The sequence below is a fragment of the Actinia tenebrosa genome, unplaced genomic scaffold (assembly GCF_029948245.1).
Source record: "Actinia tenebrosa isolate PJP-AT-01 unplaced genomic scaffold, QUT_ActTen_1.0 PGA_scaffold14__42_contigs__length_11649687, whole genome shotgun sequence".
Lineage (NCBI taxonomy): Eukaryota > Metazoa > Cnidaria > Anthozoa > Actiniaria > Actiniidae > Actinia > Actinia tenebrosa.
Window position 1 is genome coordinate 4,545,453 of NW_028292574.1, and position 18,070 is coordinate 4,563,522.

The 18,070-nt window shown below is 35.2% G+C and overlaps 1 protein-coding gene across 1 annotated transcript; it reads right to left on the reverse strand.

Annotated features, from left to right (window-relative positions):
- Nucleotides 1-7,116: 7,116 nt before the first annotated feature.
- On the reverse strand, nucleotides 7,117-10,258 carry LOC116306328 (uncharacterized). The gene is made up of 5 exons (XM_031716364.2): nucleotides 10,179-10,258; nucleotides 9,420-9,534; nucleotides 8,348-8,464; nucleotides 7,837-7,947; nucleotides 7,117-7,229 (listed from the first exon to the last, which is right to left on the reverse strand). The coding sequence occupies exons 2-5, from the start codon at nucleotides 9,493-9,495 to the stop codon at nucleotides 7,222-7,224; spliced, it is 312 nt and encodes a 103-aa protein (XP_031572224.2). The 5' UTR covers nucleotides 9,496-9,534; nucleotides 10,179-10,258; the 3' UTR covers nucleotides 7,117-7,221.
- Between the last annotated feature and the right edge of the window lie 7,812 nt (nucleotides 10,259-18,070).

Genomic DNA, 18,070 nt, shown 5'->3' on the forward strand with positions numbered 1-18,070 from the left:
GATGCAAATTAGGTCATTTTTGGGCAAAAAGCATGGACTATAGCCCATGGTTTTGATCGATTTTGGCCCATTTTCACACCTTTTCAAAAGATATAAATAATTTATGAAGGATGCAAAATAGGTCATTTTTGGCCATTTTTGGGCAAAAAGCATGTACTATAGCCCATGGTTTTGATCGATTATTTGGCCCATTTTTACACCTTTTCAAAAGATATGCATTATTTAAAAAGGATGCAAATTAGGTCATTTTTGGGCAAAAAGCATGGAGTATAGCTCATGGTTTTGATCGATTTTGGCCCATTTTCACACCTTTTCAAAAGATATAAATAATTGATGAAGGATGCCAATTAGGTCATTTTTGGGCAAAAAGCATGACCTATAGCCCATGGTTTTGATCGATTTTGGCCCATTTTCACACCTTTTAAAAAGATATGAATTATTTAAGAAGGATGCAAATTAGGTCATTTTTGGCCATTTTTGGGCAAAAAACAGAATATAGCCCATGGTTTTGATCGATTTTGGCCCATTTTCACACCTTTTAAAAAGATATGAATTATTTATGAAGGATGCAAATTAGGTCATTTTTGGCCATTTTTGGGCAAAAAGCATGGACTATAGCCAAAAGTTCACAGCGCAATGCGATTCCACTATTAATATTGCGATTAATGGAGCTAGCGTTAAACAAGTTGATCACACCAAATCTTTGGGTGTCACTATCGATAAAAACCTTAATTGGTCAGAACATGTTAACAACATTTCGAAGAAAATCTCTTCAAGTATAGGGGCTCTAAAACGTGTTCGCCCATTTATTTCGACCGATAGTGCCATCCAAATCTACGAAGCCTTAATTCTACCCAAACTGGACTATTGTAGTGCAGTTTGGGATGGATTAAGTGATCAACTATGTGTTCAACTACAAAAGCGTCAAAATCGAGCGGCTAGAGTTATCACAAGATCTAACTATGACATAAGATCTAGCCATCTCCTTGACCAATTAAACTGGGATACACTTGCAGTTCGTCGTAAAAAACAAAAAGCCCTACTAATGTTTAAGACGATGCAGGGACGTACACCAGTTTACTTACAAAACCTTTTCTCCGACTACCATACTAAATACAACCTTCGAAATCATGATCATAAACTGTCAATACCTAAGCCACACACTGAATATCTAAAACGATCATTCAGCTATAGTGGGGCAAAATTGTGGAATGACCTACCGTTAAATATAAAAGAGGTCAAGTCAGTACGAAAATTTAAAACGGAAATTGATAGTTTGTACAGTAAGAAAAGTTGTAACTAAGGGCTCCACGGCAAACATGTAAAACAGTAACTAGCTTTTTAATCGTAAATCTTTACTTTTAAATATTTTTAGGCAATCGACTGATGTTTTTACCGTGGCAAAATAAAGAAGCTTCCTTCCTTCCCATGGTTTTGAGCGATTTTGGGCCATTTTCACACCTTTTCAAAAGATGTGAATTATTTATGAAGGATGCTAAATAGGTCATTTTTGGCCATTTTTGGGCAAAAAACATGGAGCATAGCCCATGGTTTTGATCGATTTTAGCCCATTTTCACACCTTTTCAAAAGATATGAATTATTTATGAAGGATGCCAATTAGGTCATTTTTGGCCATTTTTGGGCAAAAAGCATGGACTATAGCCCATGGTTTTGATCGATTTTGGCCCATTTTCACACCTTTTCAAAAGATATGCATAATTTATGTAGGATGCAAAATAGGTCATTTTTGGCCATTTTTGGGCAAAAAGCATATACTATAGCCCATTGTTTTGATCGATTATTTGGCCCATTTTTACACCTTTTCAAAAGATATGCATTATTTTTAAAGGATGCAAATTAGGTCATTTTTGGGCGAAAAGCATGGAGTATAGCCCATGGTTTTGATCGATTTTTGCCCATTTTCACACCTTTTCAAAAGACATGCATTCTTTATGAAGGATGCAAATTAGGTCATTTTTAGGCATTTTTGGGCAAAAAGCATGGAGTATAGCCCATGGTTTTGATCGATTTTGGCTCACTTTCACACCTTTTCAAAAGATATAAATAATTTATGAAGGATGCAAAATAGGTCATTTTTGGCCATTTTTGGGCAAAAAGTATGTACTATAGACCATTGTTTTGATCGATTATTTGGCCCATTTTTACACCTTTTGAAAAGATATGCATTATTTATAAAGGATGCAAATTAGGTCATTTTTGGGCGAAAAGCATGGAGTATAGCCCATGGTTTTGATCGATTTTGGCCCATTTTCACACCTTTTCAAAAGATATGCATTATTTATGAAGGATGCAAAATAGGTCATTTTTGGCCTTTTTTGGGCAAAAAACATGGAGTATAGCTCATGGTTTTGATCGATTTTGGCCCATTTTCACATCTTTTCAAAAGATATGCATTGTTTATGAGGGATGGAAATTAGGTCATTTTTGGGCAAAAAGCATGGACTATAACCCATGGTTTTGGTCGATTTTTGCCCATTTTCACACCTTTTCAAAAGATATGCATTATTTATGAGTGGTGCAAAATAGGTCATTTTTGGGCAAAAAGCATGGACTATAGCCCATGGTTTTGGTCGATTTCGGCCCATTTTCACACCTTTTCAAAAGATATGCATTATTTATGAAGGATGCAAAATAGGTCATTTTTGGCCTTTTTTGGGCAAAAAACATGGAGTATAGCTCATGGTTTTGATCGATTTTGGCCCATTTTCACATCTTTTCAAAAGATATGCATTGTTTATGAGGGATGGAAATTAGGTCATTTTTGGGCAAAAAGCATGGACTATAACCCATGGTTTTGGTCGATTTTTGCCCATTTTCACACCTTTTCAAAAGATATGCATTATTTATGAGTGGTGCAAAATAGGTCATTTTTGGGCAAAAAGCATGGACTATAGCCCATGGTTTTGGTCGATTTCGGCCCATTTTCACACCTTTTCAAAAGATATGCATTATTTATGAGGGATGCAAAATAGGTCATATTTGGGTAAAAAGCATGGACTATAGCTCATGTTTTTGATCGATTTTGGTCCATTTTCACACCTTTTCAAAAGATATGTATTATTTATGAGGGATGCAAAATAGGTCATTTTTAGCCCTTTTTGAGCAAAAAGCATGAACTATAGCCCATGGTTTTGGTCGATTTTGCCCCATTTTCACGGCTTTTCAAAAGATATGCATTATTAATAAAGGATGCAAAATAGGTCATATTTAGCCCTTTTTGAGCAAAAAGCATGGACTATAGCCCATGTTTTTAGTCGATTTTGGCCCATTTTCACACCTTTTCAAAAGATATGCATAATTGATGAAGGATGCAAAATAGGTCATTTTTGGCCTTTTTTGGGCAAAAAACATGGAGTATAGCTCATGGTTTTGATCGATTTTAGCCCATTTTCACACCTTTTCAAAAGATATGCATTGTTTATGAGGGATGGAAATTAGGTCATTTTTGGGCAAAAAGCATGGAGTATAGCCCATGGTTTTGATCGATTTTTGCCCATTTTCACACCTTTAAAAAAGATATGAATTATTTATGAAGGATGCAAATTGGGTCATTTTTAGACATTTTTGGGCAAAAAGCATGGAGTATAGCCCATGGTTTTGATCGATTTTGGCCCATTTTCACACCTTTTCAAAAGATATAAATACTTTATGAAGGATGCAAAATAGGTCATTTTTGGCCATTTTTGGGGAACAAGCATGGACTATAGCCCATGGTTTTGATCGATTATTTGGCCCATTTTTACACCTTTTGAAAAGATATACATTATTTATGAAGGATGCAAATTAGGTCATTTTTGGCCATTTTTGGGCAAAAAGCATGGAGTATAGCCCATGGTTTTGATCGATTATTAGGCCCATTTTTACACCTTTTCAAAAGATATACATTATTTATGAAGGATGCAAATTAGGTCATTTTTGGCCATTTTTGGGCAAAAAGCATGGAGTATAGCCCATGGTTTTGATCGATTATTTGGCCCATTTTTACACCTTTTCAAAAGATATACATTATTTATGAAGGATGCAAATTAGGTCATTTTTGGCCATTTTTGGGCAAAAAGCATGGAGTATAGCCCATGGTTTTGATCGATTTTGGCCCATTTTCACACCTTTTCAAAAGATATAAATAATTAATGAAGGATGCAAAATAGGTCATTTTTGGCCATTTTTGGGCAAAAAGCATGGACTATACCCCATGATTTTGATCGATTTTGGGACATTTTCACACCTTTTCAAAAGATATGAATTATTTATGAAGGATGCAAAATAGGTCATTTTTGGGCAAAAAGCATGGAGTATAGCCCATGGTTTTGATCGATTTTGGCCAATTTTCACACCTTTTAAAAAGATATGCATTATTTATGAAGGATGCAAAATAGGTCATTTTTGGCCATTTTTGGGCAAAAAACATAAAGTATAGCCCATGGTTTTGATCGATTTTGGCTCATTTTCACACCTTTTAAAAAGATGTGAATTATTTATGAAGGATGCAAAATAGGTCATTTTTGGCCATTTTTGGGCAAAAAGCATGGAGTATAGACCATGGTTTTGATCGATTTTGGCCCATTTTCACACCTTTTCAAAAGATATAAATAATTTATGAAGGATGCAAAATAGGTCATTTTTGGGCAAAAAGCATGGAGTATAGCCCATGGTTTTGATCGATTTTGGGCCATTTTCACACTATTTCAAAAAATATGCATTATTTATGAAGGATGGAAATTAGGTCATTTTTGGACATTTTTTGTGCAAAATGCATGGACTATAGCCCATGGTTTTGATCGAGTTTGGCCCATTTTCACACCTTTTAAAAAGATATGCATTATTTATGAAGGATGCAAATTAGGTCATTTTTTGGCAAAAAGCATGTCCTATACCCCATGGTTTTGATCGATTATTTGGCCCATTTTCACACCTTTTCAAAAGATATGCATTATTTATGAAGGATGGAAATTAGTTCATTCTGGGGCAAAAAGAATGCACTATAGCCCATGGTTTTGATCGATTTTGGCGCGTTTTCACACCTTTTCAAAAGATATGCAGTATTTATGAAGGATGCAAAATAGGGCATTTTTGGCCATTTTTGGGCAAAAAGCATGGAGTATAGCCCATGGTTTTGATCGATTTTGGCCCATTTTCACACCTTTTAAAAAGATATGAATTATTTATGAAGGATGCAAATTAGGTCATTTTTGGCCATTTTTGGGCAAAAAGCATGGACTATAGCCCATGGTTTTGATCGATTTTGGGACATTTTCACACCTTTTCAAAATATATGCATTTTTTATGAAAGATGCAAATTGCTCACTTTTGGCCGTTTTTGGGGAAAAAGCATGGACTATAGCCCATGGTTTTGATCGATTTTGGCCCATTTTCACACCTTTTCAAAAGATATGCATTATTTATGAAGGAGGCAAATTAGGTCATTTTTGGGCAAAAAGCATGGAGTATAGCCCATGGTTTTGATCGATTTTTGCCCATTTTCACACCTTTTCAAAAGATATGCATTATTTATGAATGATGCAAATTAGGTCATTTTTGGGCAAAAAGCATGACCTATAGCCCATGGTTTTGATCGATTTTGGTCCATTTTCACACCTTTTCAAAAGATATGCATATGAAGGATGCATATTATGTCATTTTTGGCCATTTTTGGGTAAAAAACATGGAGTATAGCCCATGGTTTTGATCGATTTTGGCCCATTTTCACACATTTTCAAAAGATATGCATTATTTATGAAGGATGGAAATTAGTTCATTCTTGGCAATTTTTGGGCAAAATGCATGGACTATAGCCCATGGTTGGGATTTTGTCTTACCGTGGTTATTTCGAAGCTAAAAATAAATCTAAAATAACCACGTTCGTCTTTTTTATTTTTCTTTTTAAATTGGTTATTTTAGCTTCATTTTTGGCTTCGAAATAACCACGGTAAGACAAAATCCCAACTTGGTTATTTTAGCTTCATTTTTGGCTTCGAAATAACCAATCTCAAAATAGGTCATTTTTAGCTATATTTGGGCAAAAAGCATGGAGTATAGCCCATGGTTTTGATTGATTTTCGCCCATTTTCACACCTTTTCAAAAAATATGCATTATTTATGAAGGATGCAAAATAGGTCATTTTTGGGCAAAAAGCATGGAGTATAGCCCATGGTTTTGATCGATTTTGGCCCATTTTCACACATTTTCAAAAGATATGCATTATTTATGAGGGATGCAAATTAGGTCATTTTTGGCCATTTTTGGACAAAAAGCATGGACTATAGACCATTGTTGGGATTTTGTCTTACCGTGGTTATTTGGAAGCTAAAAATAAATCTAAAATAACCACGTTCGTCTTTTTTATTTTTCTTTTTAAATTTGTTATTTTAGCTTCATTTTTTGCTTCGAAATAACCACGGTAAGACAAAATCCCAACTTGGTTATTTTAGCTTCATTTTTGGCTTCGAAATAACCAATCTCAAAATAGGTCATTTTTAGCTATATTTGGGCAAAAAGCATGGACTATAGCCCATGGTTGGGATTTTGTCTTACCGTGGTTATTTCGAAGCTAAAAATAAATCTAAAATAACCACGTTCGTCTTTTTTGTTTTTCTTTTTAAATTGGTTATTTTAGCTTCATTTTTGGCTTCGAAATAACCACGGTAAGACAAAATCCCAACTTGGTTATTTTAGCTTCATTTTTGGCTTCGAAATAACCAATCTCAAAATAGGTCATTTTTAGCTATATTTGGGCAAAAAGCATGGAGTATAGCCCATGGCTTTGGTTGATTTTCGCCCATTTTCACACCTTTTCAAAAGATATGCATTATTTTTGGAGGATGCAAAATAGGTCATTTTTGGCCATTTTTGGGCAAAAAGGATGGAGTATAGCCCATGGTTTTGATCGATTTTGGCCCATTTTCATACCTTGTGTAAAGATATCTATTATTCATGTAGAATCCAGAACATGTCATTTTTTGGACTTTTTTTTTTGTAAAAGGGGGTTTCGAAATAATAACTTCTTTTGTAGAGTTTGAGATTTTTATGTAGTTATATATCCAAGGCATATTTTAAGCTATGATATGGTTCACTCTAAGTAAATCTCTTATTTGCATTTGTTAAATGAGTTTTTTTTATTATTTTATTATGCTGCTCAAACAATCGATGAGGCGGTTAGGTTTTTGCGGTATCTGTCCAGCTTGTGTTCGTCATCGGTTCATTATTGATCTAGAAAAACAAAATATTTCAGTATTTTATGTTATTAAGTATCAAAAAAAAAAAAAAAAAGGCCTCTTGTACGAGAATGCGAGAAAGAACGACACTTTAGACAAATCTCCCCTGTAGCTATATACAGTCAATGTCATTAACGTTGTCCACCAAAAAAAGACATTTACACATTTAGACCAAAAAAAATATCACTTGTTTCCTCGAAGGTTCTGGCATAAAACAAATGCTGAAATACCATTCTCCATCTTAAATCCTCGCTAAGTGGTCAGGGCATTCTGGATTTTCGATTCACGAGTTGAATTTTACATTTAAAGTTCAGGCTGACGCACAAGAGTCAAAGAATACACAATGAAACACGTGATATATCTTTTAGTCTAAATGTGTAAATGTCTTTTTTCGGTGGACAACGTTAATGACATTGACTGCATGTAAAAGGAAAGCAAGAAGCATAATCCCAAGGAAATTCTTAGAATCTGGTTTCCATAAATATTATTTCCTACGGCTGGGTCGCGGGGATAAAAATTAACTGATTCAGCATCAGTAACAACAGCAGCAGCAGCAAAGATAGCAACATTGAGGATTATGTAACAACAAATGGTTTCCATACCGATGCAAAGGCCACATGATCTTGCACAAATCATAAATGCTGGAGCATCATCAGCACAAAGCTGGTCCTTTACATCTCCTTCGCTACATCTCGAGTGCCAATCTGTGCATGCTGGTAGAGAAAAACACAGGCGTTGATTTTTATTAGGCATATCAACTCACGTCACTTTAAGGAGGCTATTTGATCAAATAACTACAGCTCTTTCTCTTAAAGTGCTACTTGAATGAAAAGCGTTGAAAATTTAAATCGGCTGAAATTTGAATATAACTGGAATAATCTTCAAGGAGCTCATAAACACTGATTTCAAAATATTTTACAAAACAATCTTTAACCAGTGTTCCGAATTTTGAGCGGAATAAAATTTCGGAATATTTTCGTCCAGGTTGTAGAACTTTAACATTGTTCATTTCACAAGACTCGGTCTAATAGCAATAGCTATCTTTTTTTTTTTTTTTTTACTTTATTTCCAGTGAAGTGTGTGTAATCAGAAATTATCAACTTTAAAGCAAACCTTTCCCACATGCTTCACATGTCACGCCGCAGTTCACCCGAGCATCCTCAGTGTGGCACTCGTCCTGTGACACAAATTGTTGGCACTTCTCGCGTGGGTACTTATCGGCACAGTTGTCTATAGGTATATATAACACAGTATATAGCAGAGTATAGGTATATATAGCACAGTATAGGTATATCAACACATTTGACTATAGGTATGTATAGCACAGTATAGGTATATATAGCACAGTATAGGTGATATAGCACAGTATATGTATATCAGCACAGTTTACTATAGGTATATATAGCACATTATAAGAAATGTAAAACTGTCTACTGCACAGGAAATACTTCAATATTCCTTATCCTTCTAGCACACATGATTGCATGTACTTGTCATATATGTAGACTCTGATAAAATAAGACCGAGGGTTTACAAAAAGTTACATAAAAAAAAGAAAAGAAAAGAAAAGGAAAGAAAAAAAAAGACGTAATAAGAAGCAATAATAAAAAAGCCGACAATTTACATTTGAAAAGTCTATTACCAGTTGTCGGAACAGCAGATCTAATTAACTTAAAAAAATATTCCTTTCTGCAGTATTTTGTCGGGATAATCTGCATAGAAAGACATTTCCTGGTGCCTTGGAGGCGTAATGTAACATACTAAGCAAGCACTTTTTCCTTTTCTCCTTTTCCTTCCGGGGGCGCCCGGGCGGGGGGGGGCGGGGGGGGAGGCAGGCCGGAGGGCGGGAGGAGGAAGGGAGGGAGGGAGGGAAGGAGGAGGCCGGGAGGGAGGGGAGGGAGGGAGGGAGGGAGGGGAGGGGGGGGGGGGGGGGGCGGGGTAGGGGGGAGTGAGGGCTGGGGAGTAGCAAAGGTGACGGGGCTTGCAGGTATGCTGGCGATTTCGGTCTGACGGACGTCTTTCTGTCCTTGTGCACGTTCTCCTTCTTCAACTCCTCCTTCCTTCCTGTCACTTCTTCCTTCCTTCCTTTCTTCCTCCAATCCTTTCTTTCTCTTTTTCCATACATTTCCACTCAATGACAACATACACCCTTCATTCAATTATTTATTTATCGAAATCTACTTACCGCTTCTCTTGCGATAAAAAGCCGTTGTCACAGCCAGGCAGCACAACAAAACAGCAAATGTAACCCAAGCATTCATCTTTTATAACAAGTATATCTTTAAGCGATATCAGCAAATCTAATAAATAATACATGGAGGGAAGAAAACCAGTGAACCCGAAAAAAACTCTCGAAATAATAGAAAGACTAAAAAAAAACTTTAGATATATAAATACATTACATAATAATAATACAACTTCCAATTTTGTCGATACCCTGAAACAACCTCTGGGCTGATCTAAGTCAGGGCACGGTTAACTCACAGATTGAACCACGAAACAACGCATGGGCTGATTAATGTCAGGTCATGGCTAACTCACAGATCAAAGCCTGAAACAACCTCTGGGCTGATCTAAGTCAGGGCATGGCTAACTCACAGATTGAGCCCTGAAACAACCTCTGGCCTAATCTATGTAAGGGTACAGCTACATGTAACTCACAGATGAAACCCTGAAACAACCTCTGCGCTGATCTAAGTCAGGGCACGATTAATTTAAGGATCAAATTGGACTTTTGCGAAGGAAGGCAAATCGGATAACTCGGAGAAAACCCCCTGATTCGACTGTCACTAACCTATAGATAAATATCACTAAATAAAGACTACTTGCATGTGAATCAGTCCCGCCGATAGACCAGATGTGAGAGGCAAGTACTGCCTACTGTTACATTAACGCTGTAATCATTGAAAGCAAGGAAAACATAACATGCTTTTCTGGTACATACCTTTGTAACGCGATTAATCTTGAAAGGCTTCCTCTAGTGGTTGTGCTTGCAACGGAATCCCTCTATATTTAAAGGAATTCCAAACGCCAATCAAACTAAAACCGACCAATCAGAAGAAGCGATAAATTGGCTTGCAAATGAAAATAGAAAGTGAAAAAAAAATTTGAAGCTAAAAAAAATATAATTACTTGTTCAAAGACTTGCTCAAGTCATTAAGTTATTAAGAAACTGTTTCATTTTATCTAATGAAGAAGATTAAAAATTGATGCCTGATCGATGGCGAAAGAGTCGACTTTGAGCCTTGAGATGGAAAAAGCATTTTTCATTTACGAACACATTAACGTACTCAGTGACCTATGCTTGAAATTACCCAAAAAAAATTTAAGGTTTTTTTAAAAGCGTTATCATTCCAATCGATAATGAAAAATTAAAGACATGATTTTCTGTGGTCAAAACAAATAGATAAAACATTATATTTTTATATGCAAGATCCATGTCTTCAACAGTACAATTGAAGCATGACAGATGTGATCTATTATTTCACTCTAACGATCAGTTGACTACTGATTGCAGAGAAAGTTTTCTTACTGTTAAATAACCTGCATATTTCCTTAAGGCTCGAATATGTTTTAAGATTCTAGACAAGCAGTCGTTACTTCTTGGGCCATTTCCTGTGAACGGCGTCATGTAACGTGTCTTTAATAAGAAGGATTGTCTATTATTATTTTTTCTTTTTCTTTAACCCAATTTAATCTCAGAGATCGAATCCCACTCTGGAAAATTCACTATTAGTTTTAGTCGCCAAGTGAAAAGTATTGTTTGACCGTCTTCCATAAAAATGTTAGGCTAAGAAGAAAAGGCTTATTTTGTTCTCCTCTCTTCTATTCTATTCCCTTCTCTTCCTTTTTTTTTTTCTTTTTCTTTAACCCAATTTAATCTCGGAGATCGAATCCCAGTCTGGAAAATTCACTATTAGTTTTAGTCGCCACGTGAAAAGTATTGTTTGACTGTCTTCCATAAAAATGTTAGGCTAAGAGGAAAAGGCTTATTCTTTTCTCCTCTCTTCTATTCTATTCCCTTCTCTTCCTTTTTTTTTTTTTTTTTTTTTTTTTTTTTTTTTTTTTTCTTCTTTTCTTTTCTTTTTTGTTTGCATTTTTCTTTCTCTCTCTTTCCCTATTTTCTTTTCCTTTTATCATTCTTTCCTTCCTTCCTTCTTTATTTTTTCCTTCCTTCCTTCCTTCCTTCTTTTTTCTTTTTAAGTTTCTCTTTACACTTCTCTATCCTTCTTTCATTCCAAGTTTTACACTTCTCTATCTTTCTTTTATTCCTAGTTTCCTTCGGTCCTTCCTCCACCTTCTTTCTTTCTCACCTATCATGTCTTAAATCCTTTCTTTCTTAATGTACGAAAACTGTAATAAAAAAATTCAAAAAGCCTTCTACATGAGACAAGAGTTTCATCACTTAAAAACTAAAGAACCTCAACTGGTTTCCGTTAAGTTTTTATTTCCAAGAGAGACGTTCTCTTTCTGTCAACGGTTCCGCCATGGCGCCTATAAGGCTAGAGGATTCATAGTAAGTGATTTTATAGAGAGCTTTTAGGACGTTGGGCCACAATCTTTGCCCGCCTTAGTCGTAAGCCGACGAACCGCAATCAGTCAGTCTTTTCATAACAACTTTTATCCATAATAATTTGAAGAAAAGACAGCGAATTCACCGAGTCTTGCAGATAGGAAAAACGAAAAAATAAAAACAAAAGACATGAAAAGACATGGGTATTATTTGTTCATTAGTTATGCGTTTCCTTTCACTCTTAAAAAAACGATTCAATATTAAATCAGTTTTGCACTGGTGAAAGCACATGGTGGTGCTGAAACATCTCTGCAAAACTGAAATCTGTTTTTTTAATAATTTAAACGCTTCTGCTTTTAAAACCTTTTTATTAGTAAGATTTTGTAGATAAGCAGATACTATAGAATAGAAGACCTTAGTGTACCAAGAAAAAAAACTATCTAAGGTTGTTTTTTTTATGCCCACTTATTTATTCCTTAGTTTTACAATATTATTTTCCGTAGAATATTTTAATTGTTTTAAAACTATCAGACTGAACTTGAGTAATTGTACACCCATCTATTGCTATGTTGCCTTGTAGGTCCATGAATCGCGTGCATGAGAAGGGCGACGTTTGTTACCACGGATCTGAGGTTACTGTACAAAATCAAAGAAAATTTATGTCGAACGAACGTTGAAAAATTTCAAGAAATCTCTAAAGTCACAGTATATTTCTGTCTTCACTGCTAACTCATGAAGTTGAAAGTCACACCCATCTGGTAATTGACAGGATATATTTAAAAAATTAACGACATTGAAGATTTAGTCACCTCTAAGGAAAATTAAAGTAAATCTCGTGGGAGAATATTTGTGTGATTTAATTAAAGTGCCTTTTTTAAAACACGATGTGTCTTTCCTCTGTGAATTCCAGCCTCAAGAAATATATTACTAATTTACAAAATACCGGGCACTTTTTATGTGGTTGTCCAAACGAATGCCTTCTCTGCGACAGGAGAACTTGCGAACATCATAAAATCATAACACGAACAAAATCGAAAAAATAGATATTCATAGAACATTGGTGGATCATTCGAAACCTGAGCCAGCTATGAGATCACGTGGTCATCGTATACTGTTTGATGACATTTCAGGCTACCGTACTCATACAAATAGCATTGAATTGTTATTTTCGTCTGTTGGGTTATATCTGGCAGGAAAGGCATTTGGGAAGTCAATAAAAAAATGTAGTCCGCAAGTTTTATATTTTATTAACGACATACTCGATGGCTTGATACATTATAATCAATTTTTTGTCAGGTCTTAACACTTGCGATACATGCAGATATTAAAGACAACATCTACATGTTGAGTGAGACGACTTGCACTAACAGGTCACGTGACCCTACCTCCCTTAAAACGAGCAGCTGTATGAAAAAGCAACTCAACATTAGTAAGAGCACAAAGTTTCAGCTCATATGTTGACTATAGGAGAAATGACATTAAATACGAAATCGAACATTTTATAAGGATTTGTATGGAAAACGTGTTGGCTGGCAGCTTCTTGTTATCCTGCGTATTTTCGCCATACAAATCTAAACATCGGGGATTTTGAAAATGAAGAAACGGAAAAGAGAAGAGAAGAAGCAATAAGAAAAATAAAGAAGTGGAGAAGAAGGAATGAATGAATGGTGATTGAGCACTAAACATCGGGGATAGTTGAAAATAAAGAAATGAAAAAGAAAAAAAAAAAGAGAAGAAGTAATAAGAAAAATAAAGAAGTGGAGAAGAAGGAATGAATAAATGAAGATTGAGCACTAAACATCGGGGATAGTTGAAAATAAAGAAATGAAAAAAAAAGAAAGAGAAGAAGTAATAAGAAAAATAAAGAAGTGGAGAAGAAGGAATGAATGAATGAAAATTGAGCACTAAACATCGCGGATTTTGAATATAAAGAAATGAAAATAGAAGAGAAGAAATAAAAAATAAGAAAATTAAAGAAGTGGAGAAAAATGAAATAAATTAAAATAAAATAAAATAATCAAGTTAAATAGAAAAATAAAATAAAAAGAAAGAGAACAAAGCAAAAGAGAGATAAAAGAAAAAAGAAAAAACCAGAGAAAGAAACTAAGGGGACGATTAAAAGCCTTTGAAAAAAATCTAGAGTTCTCTAAGAAGAGTGATACCTTTACAATTGCCACTGTAGAACTTAGAAGAATTTCTTTAATGTGCTCTCAATATTAGATAAATGCTCTACGTGTTTTAAGGAAAGCATTAGTATCTAAAACTAATGAATTTATTTGTTTTAGGTAGCGTCTGTTACACTCTTTATGAGATTAATACTGAAGCAAAAGCAAGACTTCTCAATACAAAAGTAATACCAAAAACATATATACTTTGCAATACGAAAAAAATTCAGCGGAAATTGCAAATTTTAATAATTCAGTAATGATAAAAGGGTAAATTTTACGCCGTAAAAAGATTTAAAAAATTTACTTAGTAATATTAGTAAGTTTTTTCATCTTTTCGCGGTGTAAAATTTACCCTTTTATCATTACTGTTTCATTAGAAACACCGACGCAGCTCATACTAGTTTTTAGCTAGTTATATCTTCTTAATAATTCATTAGTTGAGTTCTCTCACAAAGTAACTTGTTAGTTTAGTTCTTTTACAAATAAAAAAATAATTGTCAAGGCCGAAAGGTGCCCGCGGAAATGACAGCAAACAATGCATGGATTATTAATGACTTTAGTTCCCAGGCTTTTCGCGCGTTCATTACTGTCCGTTTTGTTTTTGCTGGGCAGAAGTTTGGATTTTTTTTTTTTTTTTTATTTTGATGCTCCGCTGATTGGATGGCATTGCGGACACAACCGAACATTTACAAGCAAAACTTGTTCATTATCTACAGTAACACTAGCAGTCTGAAAATCTGATCAACTTGTCATCGATCAATGAAACTTGTCAACCATACTTGTCAGGAAAAACTTTGTCTACCAGCCGGCTTGAAAATTCAAAATATTTTTCGTTTATTGATTTGGAGAAGCACGTTTAGTTTACCTTGACGAAAAATATCCACGGCCATAATTAATTTTCAGCCATATTTGTTTTTCTGGACGCGCGTACTGCGCGTGCTCTACCCTGTTTGCTCATTTGGTTATTAAAAAAGAAACTCGAGCAAACAGCGCCATGTTGCGCATTATGCGCGTACAGAAAACAAACGATCAAATGAATGATTCTAAGAACAGCATGCCAGAGATTCCTTCTTTTAGTCATTTTTTTTTCTTGAAAAAAGTCAAATTATAGTTTTCTAAAACATGAAAAGTCGAGTTCATAGCATTCATTATTGATCTTTATTTGTTATTTTCTGCGTGTATGACGTCACGAATAATAGTCTTACGTAGTTACATCTTTGAAAATACTCGTGTTTAAAATGGACGAATTTGGCAGAAACTCCACCAGTATTATAATGTATCTTCTAATTTTCCTCTCATTCCGACATGAAAATAACAAAAAAAATTAGCATTTTGACTTGTCAAAAATGATACTTAAAATAGGTTAATTATTGTCGACGCTCTCCTCTCCCTTACAATAGATTCTTTCACATGAAAACCGGAATTTTTCCTGTTATAAAAACTTGATATGATAACGTTTTTTCTTAGGTAGCAGGTCCGAATTTTTTTAATGCTCTTATTTTTGATTGGTATATTATTTCAAAGAATGATATCCAAAACAGAGCTCAATATGGCCCGGGTTGTGGGTGGGGCAACTGTTTGTCAGTTAATTAACTACTGTTTTTTAGGCTTAATTGTTAGTTAAATGTTAAGAATTTTACAAGCGCGGAACATAATGTTAATGAAGTTATTAGTCAGAACTTTGTTTCATGGGTGAAATCAAATCACTCTATCACAAATTAACTGTTACCTACTTATTTTAGCTTATTTGTCACCACTTAAATACTAATTTTGTCCGCGGTTAACTTTTGAATGCAATCCACACCCTCTTCAGTGGCCTTAATAATTATGATAATGATAATGACTACTTATGTCGAGAACCTATCCAGACCTGCCTAGGCGTGTGAGAAGTCGAACACGACAAGAAAGAAAATAAGATAAAAATAAAGATACAGCAGTAATGAAATCAATTGAAAGCGGTTAATACCAATTGAATGCTGTTTAGAGATGACTTAAAAGACTCAACAATTGTTATAATAGTTTGGTAGTTGGCCTTCTGGGCAAAAAAAACAAAAACAAAACAAAACAAAACAAAAAACAAAACAAAACAAAACAAACAAAAAAAACAAAAAAAACAACAACAACAAAAACAAAAAAACCAACAGAGTATGCTTTTTTAAATAATTATTATATATTTATTATTTTATTTTTTATGAACAGGTAATGTTATTATGTAATCACACGTATCTTAATAGTCTTTATATAGCACAGCCAATCAGAGAGTAGAGCGGTATCTATTATCTTGCCATAGAAATATTATATAATTATTTCATAGTGGTTCAGCATTCAGTATTAAGCTATACGCTAGCTCGTGTAAAGTGATAAGGGGAAATCAAAGGTAAAGGAATGCATTTTATTCAATGATATCTATGACTGATCTATGTCTTTTTTTTCTTTCTTAGTATGATTGACCGTTTCTTCTTATTTTCTTTTTCTTTATCCTGTGTTTAATCATTTTACTTTTTCGCCAAAAGAAGAAGCTAAACCAGTTTTATTTTCTCGAAACAAAGCGTGCGTTCATTTTCTTATCTTTCTTATTATTACAAGTTTTTCTTTGCTTTGGTTGGTTTGTTTGTTTGTTTGTTTGTTTGTTGTTTTTTTGCAGAGGGAGAACTTGGAGACTCGTTAAAAAAAGAGATATTTGATACTCCCATATTACTTTCATAAGAAGAGATAGTGTAAGCTGCGTCGGTATTTCCAATGAAACAGTAATGATAAAAAGGTAAATTATACACCGTGAAAAGATGAAAAAACTTACTGACGTTTCGGACGCTAGTCGCCTTCGTCGGAGTAAAAGAGGACTAGCGTCCAAAACGTCATCTTTTCAAGGTGTATAATTTACCTTTTAATCATTACTTTCATAGTTCATGTTGGCGTTTCGGACGCTAGTCCTCGCTCATTTTGAGGACCGAAGGGCTATTTTCAAAGAAGATAATGATACGAAAATAGAGTTCTAGAAACACAGGCCATTAGTCCTCGCTCATTTTGAGGACCGAAGGGCTATTTTCAAAGAAGATAATGATATGAAAATAGAGTTCTAGAAACACAGGCAAGGCCCGTCGACAGTTTTATAAATCAAAGCATATGCGCCATGAAGGCAATCCCAAGTACATATAAGACACGAACTACTACCTTATCATTAGCTAAAAGGCAAAGAAAATATCACTGCACTTTTTAGTTTCGGTATTGTTAAAGGTACGGTCTTAGGTATGTAATAACTTGGCGGTGGTTTATGAACGAGTAGACAAGTTGTTATGTAATAATATACTTACTGTAAGGCGGCATGCTCTTTTTACGAAAGGGTGTTGCTATGGCATTACAAAAATAATTCTAAATCATGGCTGAAGATGTAAGGTTAAAACACGATTAACTCACAGATTGAACCACAAAAAAAAAAAAAAACAACTCTGGGCTGAGTCAAAGTCAGGGCATGGCTAACTCACAGATTGAACCCTGAAACAACCTCTGGGCTGATCTAAGTCAGGGCATGGCTAACTCACAGATTGAACCCTGAAACAACCTCTGGGCTGATCTAAGTCAGGGCATGGCTAACTCACAGATTGAACCCTGAAACAACCTCTGGGCTGATCTAAGTCAGGGCATGGCTAACTCACAGATCAAACCCTGAAACAACCTCTGGGCTGATCTAAGTCAGGGCATGGCTAACTCACAGATTGAACCCTGAAACAACCTCTGGGCTGATCTAAGTCAGGGCATGGCCAACTCACAGATCAAACCCTGAAACAATCTCTGGGCTGATCTAAGTCAGGGCATGGCTAACTCACAGATCAAACCCTGAAACAACCTCTGGGCTGATCTAAGTCAGGGCATGGCTAACTCACAGATTGAACCCTGAAACAACCTCTGGGCTGATCTAAGTCAGGGCATGGCCAACTCACAGATCAAACCCTGAAACAATCTCTGGGCTGATCTAAGTCAGGGCATGGCTAACTCACAGATTGAACCCTGAAACAACCTCTGGGCTGATCTAAGTCAGGGCATGACTAACTCACAGATAAAACCCTGAAACAACCTCTGGGCTGATCTAAGTCAGGGCACGTCTAACTCACAGATTGAACCCTGAAAAAACGCCTGGGCTGATCTAAGTCAGGGCAT

Excerpts from the sequence above, each read along its gene's own strand:
- LOC116306328 (XM_031716364.2), bottom strand. The coding sequence starts at position 9,495 with ATGAATGCTTGGGTTACATTTGCTGTTTTGTTGTGCTGCCTGGCTGTG. Across the intron at positions 8,465-9,419 it reads TTTTTATCGCAAGAGAAGCG|ACAACTGTGCCGATAAGTAC; the intron begins GTAAGTAGATTT and ends ATATACCTATAG. Across the intron at positions 7,948-8,347 it reads ATGTGAAGCATGTGGGAAAG|CATGCACAGATTGGCACTCG; the intron begins GTTTGCTTTAAA and ends TTTCTCTACCAG.